At 45.4% G+C, this 14,310-nt stretch overlaps 2 protein-coding genes across 2 annotated transcripts in view; one reads left to right on the top strand and one right to left on the bottom strand.

Moving 5' to 3' along the window:
• Positions 1–1,459, bottom strand: part of LOC109974970 (piggyBac transposable element-derived protein 4) — a 6,201-nt gene extending 4,742 nt beyond the window's left edge. Inside the window, exon 1 of the mRNA XM_020625452.1 lies at positions 668–1,459. Coding sequence (XP_020481108.1) covers positions 668–1,069 — 402 coding nt within the window. The 5' untranslated portion in view covers positions 1,070–1,459. The remainder of the gene's footprint in view (positions 1–667) is intronic.
• A 264-nt stretch (positions 1,460–1,723) lies between these two features.
• galnt11 (UDP-N-acetyl-alpha-D-galactosamine:polypeptide N-acetylgalactosaminyltransferase 11 (GalNAc-T11)) lies at positions 1,724–10,199 on the top strand. Its single transcript, XM_020625454.1, is given in 14 exon segments — positions 1,724–1,898; positions 4,270–4,520; positions 5,119–5,160; positions 5,463–5,586; positions 6,583–6,749; positions 6,895–7,020; positions 7,541–7,790; positions 7,869–7,887; positions 7,890–7,988; positions 8,340–8,492; positions 8,585–8,806; positions 9,097–9,201; positions 9,287–9,424; positions 9,700–10,199. Coding segments are annotated over 13 exon segments (1,797 nt in total). The 5' UTR covers positions 1,724–1,898; positions 4,270–4,300; the 3' UTR covers positions 9,832–10,199.
• Positions 10,200–14,310: the final 4,111 nt, after the last annotated feature.

The following is a 14,310-nucleotide window of genomic DNA, read 5'->3' as shown; positions in this document are numbered from 1 at the left end:
GTCTTAGCTCTAAAATGTTCAGTTCTAAAACTGTTAATAAACATTCTTATAATATCACATATGCCTTTTGACTTTGAATTTAACTGAACATTGTGTACAAGGAAATACCGGGATATAAGAGGTATATCGTGACACGTAAAAATGATACCGGGATATGAATTTTGGGCCATATCGCCCAGCCCTACACCACACCACGGTTTAGTGTAAGGGCATTAGGACACTTGGCTATGATTGGTTAAGACAAATCACGGGCTGCAGGTGAAGAGGAAATCAGAATTCATGGAGCTCTCTTTAAACTGCAGAAATGTGAGGGGAATTAAAACAGTTATTTCATTACGTTTCGACTCCGTGTCCGAGAGAAGTTAATAACCACTGATGCTCCTGATAACATGATATTGATTGTGTAAGCTGCAGGTTTCTGAAATCTCCATCAGTCACGTGGAGACAATTCTCCTCCTCCGCAAAACATCCTGCTTGTTTCTGTTGATCCCATTACTCTTTCGCGAAACTGAAAACACTAAAGTACACGTCTTAGACTCTACGCTGCGATTCTTACAGATGTGATCTAAAGCCAGAACGAACGATGATACACGACCCCCCAGACTCGCCACCGTGTCTTTAGTCTCGTTATAAAACCGTGTCTATGGACGAAGACCTGAACACTGACCTGTTGGTCGCTGGGACCAGAGGGCGAGCCGGCTCTGTAACTTTTGGCGGGCTCGCTGCTCCGGTGATCCTGGTCCCGGTTCACCTCATTCATTCCGCTCTTGTGGTGGCCCTGGTCGATGAGATCCCGGTCCTGATTCTCCTCTTTAACTTCAATTTTGTAATAGTCCTGTTCAATGAAAATCGAGTCATGTTTCTCCTCCTTTATTACAACTTGATGGAGACCCTGGTCCATGAGTTCCGAGTCCTGGTTCTCCTCTTTAATTTCGCTTTTACAGATGTGCTGGTCGATGAAATCCGGATCATGACTCTCATCTTTAATTCCAGTTTTGCAGTAGTTGTGATCAGTTAAACTCGGGTCCTCGTTCCTGGTTCTACAGCGAGCCAGCTCAGTGAAATCCATGTTCTGATTCTGTTTGTCTTCCTCCTCCTTCCTCTTCTTCCTCCCTTCTGCTGGTCTTCCGGCAGGCTGTACCGCAAAGCGCAATGCTTCCCCCTACAGGAGGGGGGAAGCATTGCGCTTTGCGGGGGGGAAGCCTGCTGACAGTCGCTGCTTCCTTCCAGCCAGACCCCACATTTAGTTTCTCCCGTAACAGATAACCGAACAGAAGAATAGTGTCTACTGCGCCCCCACCCCCTTCTACTAGAGCACGTCTTTTCTGTTTACAGATGGCAAAGCACTCAGATTTTCTGATAGCAGAAATTTGGGAAATTGCTTCATTAACAAAAGCTTCCTTTACGAGATGAACTTTTTCCTTAGTTTTTTCCCCAACAAGTATTAATTGATATTTATAGCTCATTTATTGATAAACATTTCAAAGGAAAATAATGAATTTTCATTCTCATCTGCGGCAAACTGAAGCAAATCTCTGCATTGAAAACAAACAAAAACAAAAAAGTCTATTGGAGCCAAACAAGTCAAAGCATGGAGTCTTTAGTCTTTGAAAGTTCTATCTTGTAGTCTCGCTTTTAACAAATGTCGGGTTTGTTTTGTTGAGAAAGTTTTGAGCGGAAGTCACGTGGTTGCTTGTGGACTAGTGTCGGCGCTGCAGAAACGTATACAGAGGTTTTCTGTGATGACACAAGGTAGAGCAGGTTGTGGACCAGCCTCCACATGTACAGTCTGAATTCCACTAGAAATACTGCTAATTTTAAGCACAGCGACCTGTAACGTGACGGCGTGCAGTTAGCTGGCCAGTGCCTCCGAGCAAACTGCTACGAGCTGATGAACCGTGAGTAGAGATCTGTTTCTGTTATGAGGCTAAAGCGTCGGACTTCATATCAGACCTGTATTTCTACATAGAAATTTAGACCTCGTTGATCTCTACTACGAACAATTACACCTCTGAATCAAACTGAAGTTCGCTAAGCTAGCGAGATCCATTATCGGACACAGTTTTGCTAGCACAGCTGAGCTTTTCCTACAAACCGTCATTTTATTCACAGGCACTAGTTCGGACTGTTCAGAAACGACGCCGGGCTGTGTATAAAGTGTCTGCTTTTAATCCTTCATTTACAAAATCCACATCTCCGTTTAAAAAATTCGAAATCATGGAAACGACAGGTCTTGAATTCGACATAGAGCTGATTAAAGTCTTTAAAATGTGTCACTCAGAATATGGGTCGACACCACTGGGGCTGCTGTTCAGTGTGGTTTGATGCCAGTAACCTGACTCTTGAGATGCGGTAGCATAGACAGAAAAGCAGCTGCTCTATGGTTGGGGTGATGATGGACTGAAGAGAAGGTGCTGCTGAATCTGACACCTCGGGTTTTACAATTTTAGTAATATTATAATAATAATAGTAGTAATAAAAGTGTGCAGCCTGTGTTACATTTGAAGGCAACCTCAAAGTGGCATTTTTGGATGCCACTTGGTTATGTTTGAATTAATTTGTAAATGAAACTGGGGGCTCAACAGATAATTTCACCGAATAAGAACTGAAGTCAGTGACTGACGTGTTCAGGACTGGTTCTGTGCTGTTCATATTAACCAGTTTACAAGAGGACACCTGACACCTGTTGTGCTTAGTTGTTTGGTCCCTGACTCTGAATGAGATGTCTCCTGAGACAACAGACTCTACACTATACATTAATTAATAAACTGAGGTTGAATTTATTATCTAATTATGTTTTTGCAACATCCGTCTGCCACAGCTGTTTCCGCCTGATTTTACACCCCTCGATAATAATGCCTAACATCTCCTATAAACACAACACAGCCTGTGACCTCTGACCCTCAGTGTTTCTCCTGCTGGTTCACCAGATCTCGACCTGCACAGTGTAAACCTGCTGAGGAGACAGTAAAACCACAAAGTCTGCTTCATTTACCCCTAAACATTAATGAAATCCTCTGCAGGGAGTTGACCCCACTAAACAAAGACAGGATGTCAGGAGGAGTCTTACAAAACTACAGAGTGACCATGATGGGTTTTTGAAGAAGAAAATTTGAGGGAGAATATTTATAAAAAACAAAAGATGCCAGTAGATAAGAGAAGGGAGAAGCCACAAGAGGAAGACAAATAAAAATACCAACTCCGGCATCAGTGAAATTTGAAATTTGTTCCAGTGGTGCATTTAAAGGACCCTAAAACCAAAATAAAACTATACCTCTACAGAGTTATTTTATGTTTTACCACAGCAAGAGTGTGCAGCCGAGTCACGAAGTATGGCAGAGTACAGTAAGATACACAGAGCGCGGGAAAGAAAAGCAGCAGTGCAGTGACATGGAAGCTGATCAGAAGTCTTGATGCCTATAAACTACATGGATGCCAGTGTCTTTTAATGATGTACAAACTGCCAGGACATCACTTTTTACAGCATCAAAGATGAAACTCTGCCTAAAACAGCTTTCGGTTGCAAAATCAGCGAGAATTTTTTGGCATATTTCCAGCCATCTGGTGTCACCAGGAGTGTAAAAAGCACCATTCTCTTATGTGGCAGAGAGCCCCGTGGTTTCACCCCTTCAGTCATGGACCAGCACAGACCAGACCAGCACTGGTCTCCTTTGCTTCCACAGGCTACCCATTCATTGTTTAATGCCAGTTGTTGGTGGAACCTAAAGAAAAGGATGAGGCCCTCACTGGATGGTATTTACAAAGGTATTTCTGCCCAGAGCACTGAGAAGAAAGACGCCAACCCCGCTCAAGTGTCAGGACCATAGACCGTATAAAAACATGGGTGACGTGTCACTGCTCCCCTCCACTATGCTAAAGTGAAGGCAAAATATGGTAATTATGACGGTGGCCATCTTTGCATTTTGTAACCAAGTGTTTGAGTGACAGCATCAGGCCGCCAATCAGAGCCAAAAATCTACCAAAATACACACCTTTTATTTCGTCAAATCACTGATTAAAAACCTTACCAGAAAAATGACCACTTCACATGACACTGTAATAATGTTTATCAAAACCCACAGAAGTGACCTCTGGAAAACATTTACCTGGTTTGTACTGAGTTCTTAGTTTGGCTCGGGGCCTGTCCACACCGTGACTTATATTATGACCTATACTGCAACCAGCCACCAGGGGCGACACTGGCACTGCTTATTAGTGCAAGCTCTGACATTCTTTTGCGTGCTCTCTCTCTCTCTCTCTCTCCAGCAGTGTGATGTAAGGCAATGCTCGCTCCGCCACCATGGCCAGTGTCACGCTGCGGTACTTCTGCTATGGCTGCCTCGTCACCTCGGCCACCTGGTCCGTTCTCCTCGTCCTCTACTTCTCTCTGGGGACTGGGCCCACCCACGGCAGGGGCCCCGTGCAGCACCGCAGCCAGCCAGGCACCAGGGGGGTGGACCGGAGGGCAGGGCATGGGCCTCTGCCGGCCAATCAGGGAGTGGAGCTGTCGCCAGAGATGGGTGAGTGAGTATGATATGTTCAGGTGCTGCTGGGAATATTAGCATGCTATGCCAAGAAGTCTCGATTTGATGATCAATAGAGAAATAATTGAACAGCGCAACTCTTTGGATCATTAAATCACTGTTAGGCTTGTTTTTAAATGTTACTGTTTTCTTAAGTTTTATAGAGAATTATGAATGACTGAAGACAAAGAACCAGGGCTGCATGTAAAACTTTAGCTTTATCTCTACCGAGTGCCGTTACATGGTGAAATTAGTACTTTTACTGAGTAAAGGACCCGGCAACGTCTTCCACCACAGGTTATCTGCACTCCAACCAGTAGTCCATTCATTTATTAGTTAGTAGACAGCAGCTACTTTCATAACTTGACAACCATTTTAGTCATTTTCTTAACAAGCTGGTTCAAGCTTTTGTGTTTATCATAAACGACAGTTAATCTCTGGGTCTGGGATATTTTTTGTTATTGTTGACCTGTGATGAAGTTGATTTCTATCCTCTGTGTGTGTGTGTGTGTGTGTGTGTGACATCAATGCCGTAGGGCTGGGGGTCGATCACTGGGTGTACTTGAGACTGACAATGTTGTCACTTGTGTCCTAGGAACCCAGCTTGCCTTTGTCATGATTGCTCAGCTGGGTTCAGGTAATTATCTCAGGATGATTCACCTGCTGAGTGTTTTGTCAATTGACAGACCAAGAATTAGCAGCTTTGTTGATAATTGTTTTTCAGGACAAATGGTGACAATGCCAAAGGTTTGCAGGTTTTAGTTTAGTAACAGAGATTTGCTGCTTTCCTGTGTCATATCTCTGTAAACTGGACACTGGGGGTGTTGGGGTTGAGGACATCATCATCTTGAAGTCAGAAAAACCTTTTACAGTTTTTTGGGGGAATTTCTAGACTAAACAATCAGCAGATGGATCAGTGATGACAGTGTCTGTTTGCAGGGATGATATTTAACGAAGCAGATCAGGAGATCCGGGACACCGGATACCACCGACACGCCTTCAATGTCCTCATCTCTACCAGACTGGGCTACCACAGAGAGCTGCCCGACACCAGAGACTCCCAGTAAGAACCATTAGTGCAGCAGCCATCGCTGCTGGATCAGACACGACACACCGTGAGGTTTCACTCTGGAAATCCTCTGTGAAAACCACACTTTTACACAGCAGCACAGAGAGAAAGCCACTGCAATGTGAACAAAGTTTCTCTGTTCTCACCTTAAACGTACCTGCAGGATTGAGGACATCACAGTCAGGAGCCGCCAGGTCACAAACACAGGTTGGAAACGTGGGGTCATGTTCTTTGGCTCCTCCCGCCTCTCTGTCCTCAACTCTCAGCTCTGATCTGTGTGTGTCCGTGTGTCCGACACTGAATGACGGCCACAGGCAATACATGCAGAGGAGGGAGATGTTAAAACAACTATATGAATTCTGATGCAACTGTAGTGACAGCATGTTGTGAGCAGGGCAGTTGTGCTAAGTTAAGGTAGCTGCACCCCCTCTGGCTTCCCTCACAGCTGCTGTTAACGCTGAGAGGCTTTGTGAATTAACAACTCAGGAGTCCTGAAGTCTTCTCTTTTCAGTTTCATCTACTCGGCCTCTCAGGAGTGACTGTTAGCTGTAGGATTTTTTCTGACCAGTGTCCCACCGATAAAGATGACTTTTAAATACTTAGTTTTTTGTTTGTTTGTTTGAATATGTAGTCTGTGTGTGAAGGGGATGTTTTAATGAAGCTAATTAGCACTTTGAGTCGTATATTACTAGTTATTCACAAAACACTTAAACTGGTGTCCAAACCAGCTGAAGCTAACTGGTGTGTGTAACCAGCTATCAAATATCATCAGGTAACACACACATTTTGTACAGAAAACACCTTTAACCCACACCAGAGTATCAGGCTCACAAACTGAACCTCCCTCCCTTTTCATAATCTGCATTATTGGAATCAGAATCAATCCAGTTTGTGATTCGTGCATTCAGGGTAAAACAACAGGAAGCTTCAGTCTGGACTGCTGTACAAGCTGCAGCATGCTGGCTCCTGGTAACGCCTCTCTCTCTGAAGGTGTCGGGAGAAGGTCCACCCTATGGGTCTACCTTCTGCCAGCGTAGTGATCTGCTTCTTCAATGAGGCGTTTTCCGCCCTGCTGAGGACCGTCCACAGCGTGCTGGACCGGACGCCGGCCTACCTGCTGCACGAGATCATCCTGGTGGATGACCACAGCGAGCTTGGTAATGCCCAGCAAACACAGAACTGCAGCCTTCACTCCTTCCTGCGCACTTCAAAATAAAATTTTTTGGCACATTTGTCCCACATATAATGAAAGGACAGTGACTTGTAAGGTTTGTGTGTTCCAACATGTCTGTGCTGATTCAGAGGAGCTGAAGGACAACTTGGACCGCTACGTCAGGGAGGAGCTGCAAGGCCGACTCAAACTAGTGAGGAACCAGAAGAGGGAAGGACTCATCAGAGGACGCATGATAGGAGCCTCACATGCCACTGGTACGTCTTACGTCCTTAATCTGAACATCCTTATTTCCTAGTTGTTCCCTACATCCTTATTCCTAACTTCCCTAATTCCCTTTTCCTTAAAACTACATCTTTAGCCTGTGCATCCTCACACTCTACATGCTTACTCTACATCCTTGTTCCCTGTATTGTAAACCCTTGCATCCTTTTTCCAACATCATAAACATGTACTCCCTGACTTCCTACACATCCTGATCTGCTACGGTCTGCTACAGAAGACGCCATGTTCAGGTGTAGCTCGGTCCAGTGGGGGATCCACAGTGATGGGACCAGTATAATGTTATGGGCAAGCATTTATTTCCTCCTGAACACTAAATGTTTGGAGATTGTTGTCATGGCGTCTTTCACAGCTCCAGGTTCAACATGTCATGGAGCCATAGCCCTTCAGCCCAGACAGGCTGACTTGCTGGTGGTCACCTCACTTGAGTCAGGTTATACACTCGAGCTGCTGACAGGACAGAGTCAACCTGGCCTCACCCGTGTGCCTGTGCAGGTGAGGTGCTGGTCTTCCTGGACAGCCACTGTGAGGTGAACCAGGCCTGGCTGCAGCCTCTGCTGGCTCCCATCCAGAAGGACCACCACACCGTCGTCTGCCCCGTCATTGACATCATCTCAGCCGATACGCTCACATACTCAGCCTCCCCCATCGTCAGGGGCGGCTTCAACTGGGGGTTGCACTTCAAGTGGGACCCTGTCCCCCCCTCTGAGCTCAGTGGGCCAGAGGGAGCCACTGGACCGATCAGGTAACCAGCTGACTGATACTTTTAGGTGTAAATTTCTGCCCTGTTTCTAATGTGTCGTCACCCCCACCTCCCCCTCAGGTCTCCCACCATGGCAGGCGGGGACTGTTTGCTATGAACAGGAAGTATTTTAATGAGCTTGGCCAGTACGATGCTGGCATGGACATCTGGGGTGGGGAAAACCTGGAAATCTCCTTCAGGGTGAGAAAGCCTGTTTTACTGACGGTCAGTGAAGTTTCAGTTCATCACGCTGGCTGTCGTAGGTCGAGTCAGTGCTTCAAGTTTCACACGTTTTGTCAGACCAACATCAACACTTTAAAGACTCAGACTCTGAAGTTTTGTTTGTCTTTTTTGATGGGGTGTTATGTGATAGTAGACTGTTTATGTGGTGGACCGTAGGAAGAAGAGCCGATGCTCACGCTAATAAACAAAGAACAAAGTATTTAATACCTGTGTTTAACGTTGTCTTGACAAAAGGCTGAGCTGTTTGACCAGTTTCCTCTCTGTGACCGGCCGACCGGTGCTCACACTGTGTGCATGTCTCTGGCTCAGATCTGGATGTGTGGCGGTCAGCTGCTCATCATTCCCTGCTCCAGAGTCGGTCATATCTTCAGGAAGAGGCGGCCCTATGGATCACCAGGGGGACAGGACACCATGGCCCATAATTCCCTGCGACTAGCGCACGTATGGATGGACGAGTACAAGGTGTACGCACAAACACACACACACACAGAGCAGCGATAGGGCAGCTGAAGCACCCTCTGACCTCCCTTCCTGTGTCTCTGTCCTCCAATCAGGAGCAGTATCTGTTTCTGCGTCCAGAGTTGCGTGAGCGCAGTTACGGTGACATCAGCGAGCGCGTGGCGCTGAGGAAGCGGCTGCAGTGTCACTCGTTCCGCTGGTACCTGGACACGGTCTACCCAGAGATGCAAACTGCAGCCAGCAGCCACAAGCAGCAGCAGCAGCCACTGTTCCTCAACAAGGGTCTGCGACGGCCCAAAGTCCTGCAGAGAGGACGGGTACGAGATGGACACGCACACCCCCACACTCGTGATACTGTTTTAGACAGTAGACATAAAACTTCATGGAATTAGTTCAGCTTTAGTTTTTGTCCCCACAGTGGAGGTTTCACACCAGCACCACCACTAGTGGTTCACCTGCTGGGTGTTAATCTCCTTTGATTTGTGTGACCTTGTTGCTTTGTTGCTCCGCATTGATGTGGACAGTAATCGTGACATGTAAACATTTTGCACACACTGAGCAAAATAAACAAACCACAAGCACGTCCTTTGTGTCTGCCATATTTCAGCTTCGTAACCTAGCAACCAGGCATTGTCTGGTGGCCCAGGGCAGAGCCAGTCAGAAGGGCGGGGCCGTTGTCCTGCGATCATGTGACCCGCGAGACCCCGAACAGGTGAACTTGAGGTTTTTACACAGTGCTGGTTTAGGCCTAACTGAGACTGCCTGTGCTGAATGTGTCACATGACCTATATGTTTAGGACTGGGTCTATGATGAGGAGGGGCAGCTGGTCCTGGCAGGTCTGCTGTGTCTGGACGTGTCGGAGGTCAGGACCTTCGACCCCCCAAGACTGATGAAGTGCCACGGCTCGGGGGGGTCGCAGCAGTGGAGCTTGGGGGTGAGACGCTAACACACACACATGACGGGAGTAGAAAAACAGGAGGCCTTCTCCCTGTGCCTCTGTTCTGGACACTGATTCTGCTTTTTAATCGGGTGGTAAATCAGCACAGTTCAGATGGGGGAAACAGACGAATAGACATTAGCTGCAGACACGTGAAGCTTGACTCAGACTTGAATTCAAAGACATGACTCTAATCTGGAGGCGTGACTGGGACTGATGAATGTGTCTGATCCAGGTCGAGACTCTCGTATCTCTCTGTCTCTGTCTTGTAGAAGTCCAACCGGCTCTACCAGGTCTCGGTCGGTCAGTGCCTGTCCGTCACTCAGCCGATCGGGCTGAAGGGTTACGTCTCCATGGCGATATGTGACACCTCACAGGTGCAGCAGTGGCAGCTGGAGGCCTGAGAAGGACCCACATCTCCGTGTGATGGACGGACGCCTTTGGTCCAGTTTGATTTTAAGGACAGTCAGATTTTATTGATGCGAGAAGACTGTTTTAGGTGTTTTTACAATTTTCGTGTTTATTCTCGGAGCAGCTCTGGATGACTTCAGCTGACTGGCAGAGCTGATTTTGTTTATCAAGACTCATTTGTCTCTGAGCTGCTGCTAAAGACCGGATGGGACCGGTCCTGAAATACTTTGACTGTTGGAGAGATGGTTTCTAGGAACTAACTGCAGGAGTTTCTTCATCTGTTTGTTTGTCAGGTCACAATGTCTTATCCTGGAGTACGAGCTCAATGAAGAGTCTGGGTAGAACAGCTCATTATTTTTATTTTTTAGTGTTTTAAAATTATACAAATACGACTTCCTCTTCTGGAAACTGATGCAGCGATTAAGCCAGTCCTGGATTTGTCTGTGAAATGGGTGAAAGCTGGAAACAGTGATCTGGACTGGCACTAATGGAACAAGTTGGTGTGTAACATATCTTGTGAATAACAGTGATCTCACTTCATTGGACAACATGTGGTCCAGGCCTCACTGACACTGTTACAACAGCCACGTTTTAACATTTGTCTTTGTGTCGTTTTATTGTCGATCAGTCTTCGGCACATCCTCCATCCCTGACAACATCCTGGTGTTTTTCACCAATCCGTGAAACGCCGTCGATCTTCTGTTGTGCAAACAGTTTTAGTGTGATCTGGGTCTTATGTTATGATTGTGATACTGAAGCAGTCTCATATCTGCCTTCTGATCATCACAGGCACAAAAATAAATCAAGATGTCTAAATAGTTATTTTTATAAGCTTCTCTAATTTTAATTCTTCTCAGACTAGAGGCTCTAAAAGCCAAAAACAAGTTATTTTCATCTTGTTTTCAAAACAGGAGAATTGTTGTTAGAATTATTGTTAAAATTTAAAAAATTTAAAAAAGAAACCTCGTCTGTAAAATCAGTCTGTCGGCGTACCTCTCACTGATGGACAGCGGGTGTCACCACTGTGTAGAAAAACCTTCACTTAGCTTTGAGCAGGTTTCCAGGAGTCCTTAAGGAGCCTTTATGGGGTGTGGGTGTTTTGGACAGATTCCAGGTCCTTGATCAGGGCCGGGAGGCCCTTCAGGTCAGAGGAGGATGGAATCATCCTTGAAGAGGTCCTTCTAAAGCCCCATATAGCCTTAAAAAGCCTTTATGGGGCCTTGAGGAGTTTTATAAGAGTAGAGTGAGGCCTGTAAAGGCTTCCCGTTGAGCTAAAGACTGATTTAATGTGGGTTTTCCTCTTCAGCCGACCACAGAAGTCAATACTGTGTGTGTGTCGTGCAGAGTAGGTTATTGATGGGAACTGACAGTTAATTATTTCAGGGCTGAGTCACTGGAAGCCATTAATTAGACTCTTATCACAAACACACCGATTAACCTTATTCACCTCTGTGTCGGAACCTAGGGACCGCTTTAACACACACACATTGGTATTTCATATTTCCAAAAGTATATACAGTATTGTTCAAAATAATAGCAGTACAATGTGACTAACCAGAATAATCCAGGTTTTTAGTATATTTTTTATTGCTACATGGCAAACAAGTTACCAGTAGGTGCAGTAGATTCTCAGAAAGCAAACAAGACCCAGCATTCATGATATGCACGCTCTTAAGGCTGTGCAATTGGGCAATTAGTTGAAAGGGGTGTGTTAAAAAAAATAGCAGTGTGGCATTCAATCAGTGAGGTCATCAATTTTGTGAAATAACAGGTGTGAATCAGGTGGCCCCTATTTAAGGATGAAGCCAGCACTTGTTGAACATGCATTTGAAAGCCTGAGGAAAATGGGTCGTTCAAGACATTGTTCAGAAGAACAGCGTACTTTGATTAAAAAGTTGATTGGAGAGGGGAAAACCTATAAAGAGGTGCAAAAAATTATAGGCTGTTCAGCTAAAATGATCTCCAATGCCTTAAAATGGAGAGCAAAACCAGAGAGACGTGGAAGAAAACGGAAGACAACCATCAAAATGGATCGAAGAATAACCAGAATGGCAAAGGCCCAGCCAATGATCAGCTCCAGGATGATCAAAGACAGTCTGGAGTTACCTGTAAGTACTGTGACAGTTAGAAGACGTCTGTGTGAAGCTAATCTATTTTCAAGAATCCCCCGCAAAGTCCCTCTGTTAAAAAAAAGGCACGTGCAGAAGAGGTTACAATTTGCCAAAGAACAAATCAACTGGCCTAAAGAGAAATGGAGGAACATTTTGTGGACTGATGAGAGTAAAATTGTTCTTTTTGGGTCCAAGGGCTACAGACAGTTTGTGAGACGACCCCCAAACTCTGAATTCAAGCCACAGTACACAGTGAAGACAGTGAAGCATGGTGGTGCAAGCATCATGATATGGGCATGTTTCTCCTACTATGGTGTTGGGCCTATTTATCGCATACCAGGGATCATGGATCAGTTTGCATATGTCAAAATACTTGAAGAGGTCATGTTGCCTTATGCTGAAGAGGACATGCCCTTGAAATGGTTGTTTCAACAAGACAATGACCCCAAACACACTAGTAAACGAGCAAAGTCTTGGTTCCAAACCAACAAAATTAATGTTATGGAGTGGCCAGCCCAATCCCCGGACCTTAATCCAATCGAGAACTTGTGGGGTGATATCAAAAATGCTGTTTCTGAAGCAAAACCAAGAAATGTAAATGAATTGTGGAATGTTGTTAAAGAATCATGGAGTGTAATAACAGCTGAAAGGTGCCACAAGTTGGTTGACTCCATGCCACACAGATGTGAAGCAGTTATAACAAACTGTGGTCATACAACTAAATATTAGTTTAGTGATTCACAGGATTGCTAAATCCTAGAAACAAAAACGTTTGTACAACATAGTTTTGTGTTTGTACAGTCAACGGCAGACACTGCTATTTTTTTGAACACACCCCTTTCAACTAATTGCCCAATTGCACAGCCTTAAGAGCGTGCATATCATGAATGCTGGGTCTTGTTTGCTTTCTGAGAATCTACTGCACCTACTGGTAACTTGTTTGCCATGTAGCAATAAAAAATATACTAAAAACCTGGATTATTCTGGTTAGTCACATTGTACTGCTATTATTTTGAACAATACTGTATAGTCGAGTTTAAACTGATTTTTTAAATTATTACTTCCTTTGATGCACAACACTATCTTTAGCATATATTTATTTACTCCGAACTTGGTGTCCCCGTGGATGTCCACACAGCTGTCACTGCATCACTATGAGACTAGAGGAAACCTACAAACAGGAGGATTCTCAGGCAGGTTCTGCAGCCTCTGCTCCTCTGGTTTCTACATGAGTTTGTGGGGGGACATCAGAGGAGATGAGATCCTCAGGAAGAGGACATCACACCGAGTCAGATCAACGTGAATGTCATGTCTGTGCTCACATCTGACTGAGTCAGGACTTTGAGAAAAGTGTTTTACAGTAGTTCACAGGACAAAAGCCTAGCTGTTCTGCATTGTGATCATTCTTACTGGTTCTGTTCAACAGTTTGTGGAGCTCACAGGAGCTCGGTACACCTACAGTACCAGGGTTTGTTGATGGTGATCACAGCGTAGTCTGATTTGTGTTAAACCTCCATCTCAGCTGGGACCAGGAACTTCCTGCAAACTGGTGCCACTTGGGAAATGGTGGTCCTTCAGGGTCTCCAGGAGCCCTGGAGGATGTTCAGTTGGTGCTTGAACAAGTTCCAGGAGTCCACGAAAGGCTTCCTGGGTTTCCAGCCATCCATGAGGAGAGTCCAACGCTCCGAGGTGGATGTTCCTGGAGTCCCTGAAAACATTCTATGGGTTCTGGATGCTCTCTGGAGTTTTTAAGACATTTCCAAGGTCCTGGAGGAGTTGACGCGTTTGCCTCATGACAAGATGAATGTAAGTCCAACATTCAATCTCTTTTAGCTCAGCTTTTTCTCCACCAATATCTGTGCTTTAGAAACAGCATTTATACGCATGGTTTTTATCCTGCAGTAGACAGATCAGTGACTGCTGTCCTGCTCTCAGGTCACTCCTCCATTGTGGATCCACAACAGAAGAGTCTGACAGCAATGGACTGCCATGTACTCATCCCAGCTCCAGGAACAGTTATCAGACGATGGAAGGCCAGACGGTTAGAACAATGACCACACAGCTGAAGACAGGTCAACAGGCTTGAGTTCCCATTTAAATAACCAGGTGTGTTTAACTCTTCTTTTCTGTGTGTGAGTGTGTGCGTGTGTGTAATCAGCACTAAGTGCAGAGTGTTTCTGGACAGAGACGATCAGCCGCCTGCTGCAGATCAATACAGCCATCAATACTGGGAATGGAGGTAGAGCTCTAACGGGTTATTATCTCTGTGTGTGTGTTTGTTTGCGTGCATTTTCACGACTTCACTATTCAAAATGCTGGTTTCTACAAACAGTAAAAATGTTGAGTTCAAACTCTGGTCAT

The sequence above is a fragment of the Monopterus albus genome, unplaced genomic scaffold, assembly GCF_001952655.1.
Source record: "Monopterus albus unplaced genomic scaffold, M_albus_1.0 scaffold355.1, whole genome shotgun sequence".
NCBI lineage: Eukaryota > Metazoa > Chordata > Actinopteri > Synbranchiformes > Synbranchidae > Monopterus > Monopterus albus.
This window is presented reverse-complemented; position numbering and strand designations above follow the sequence as displayed.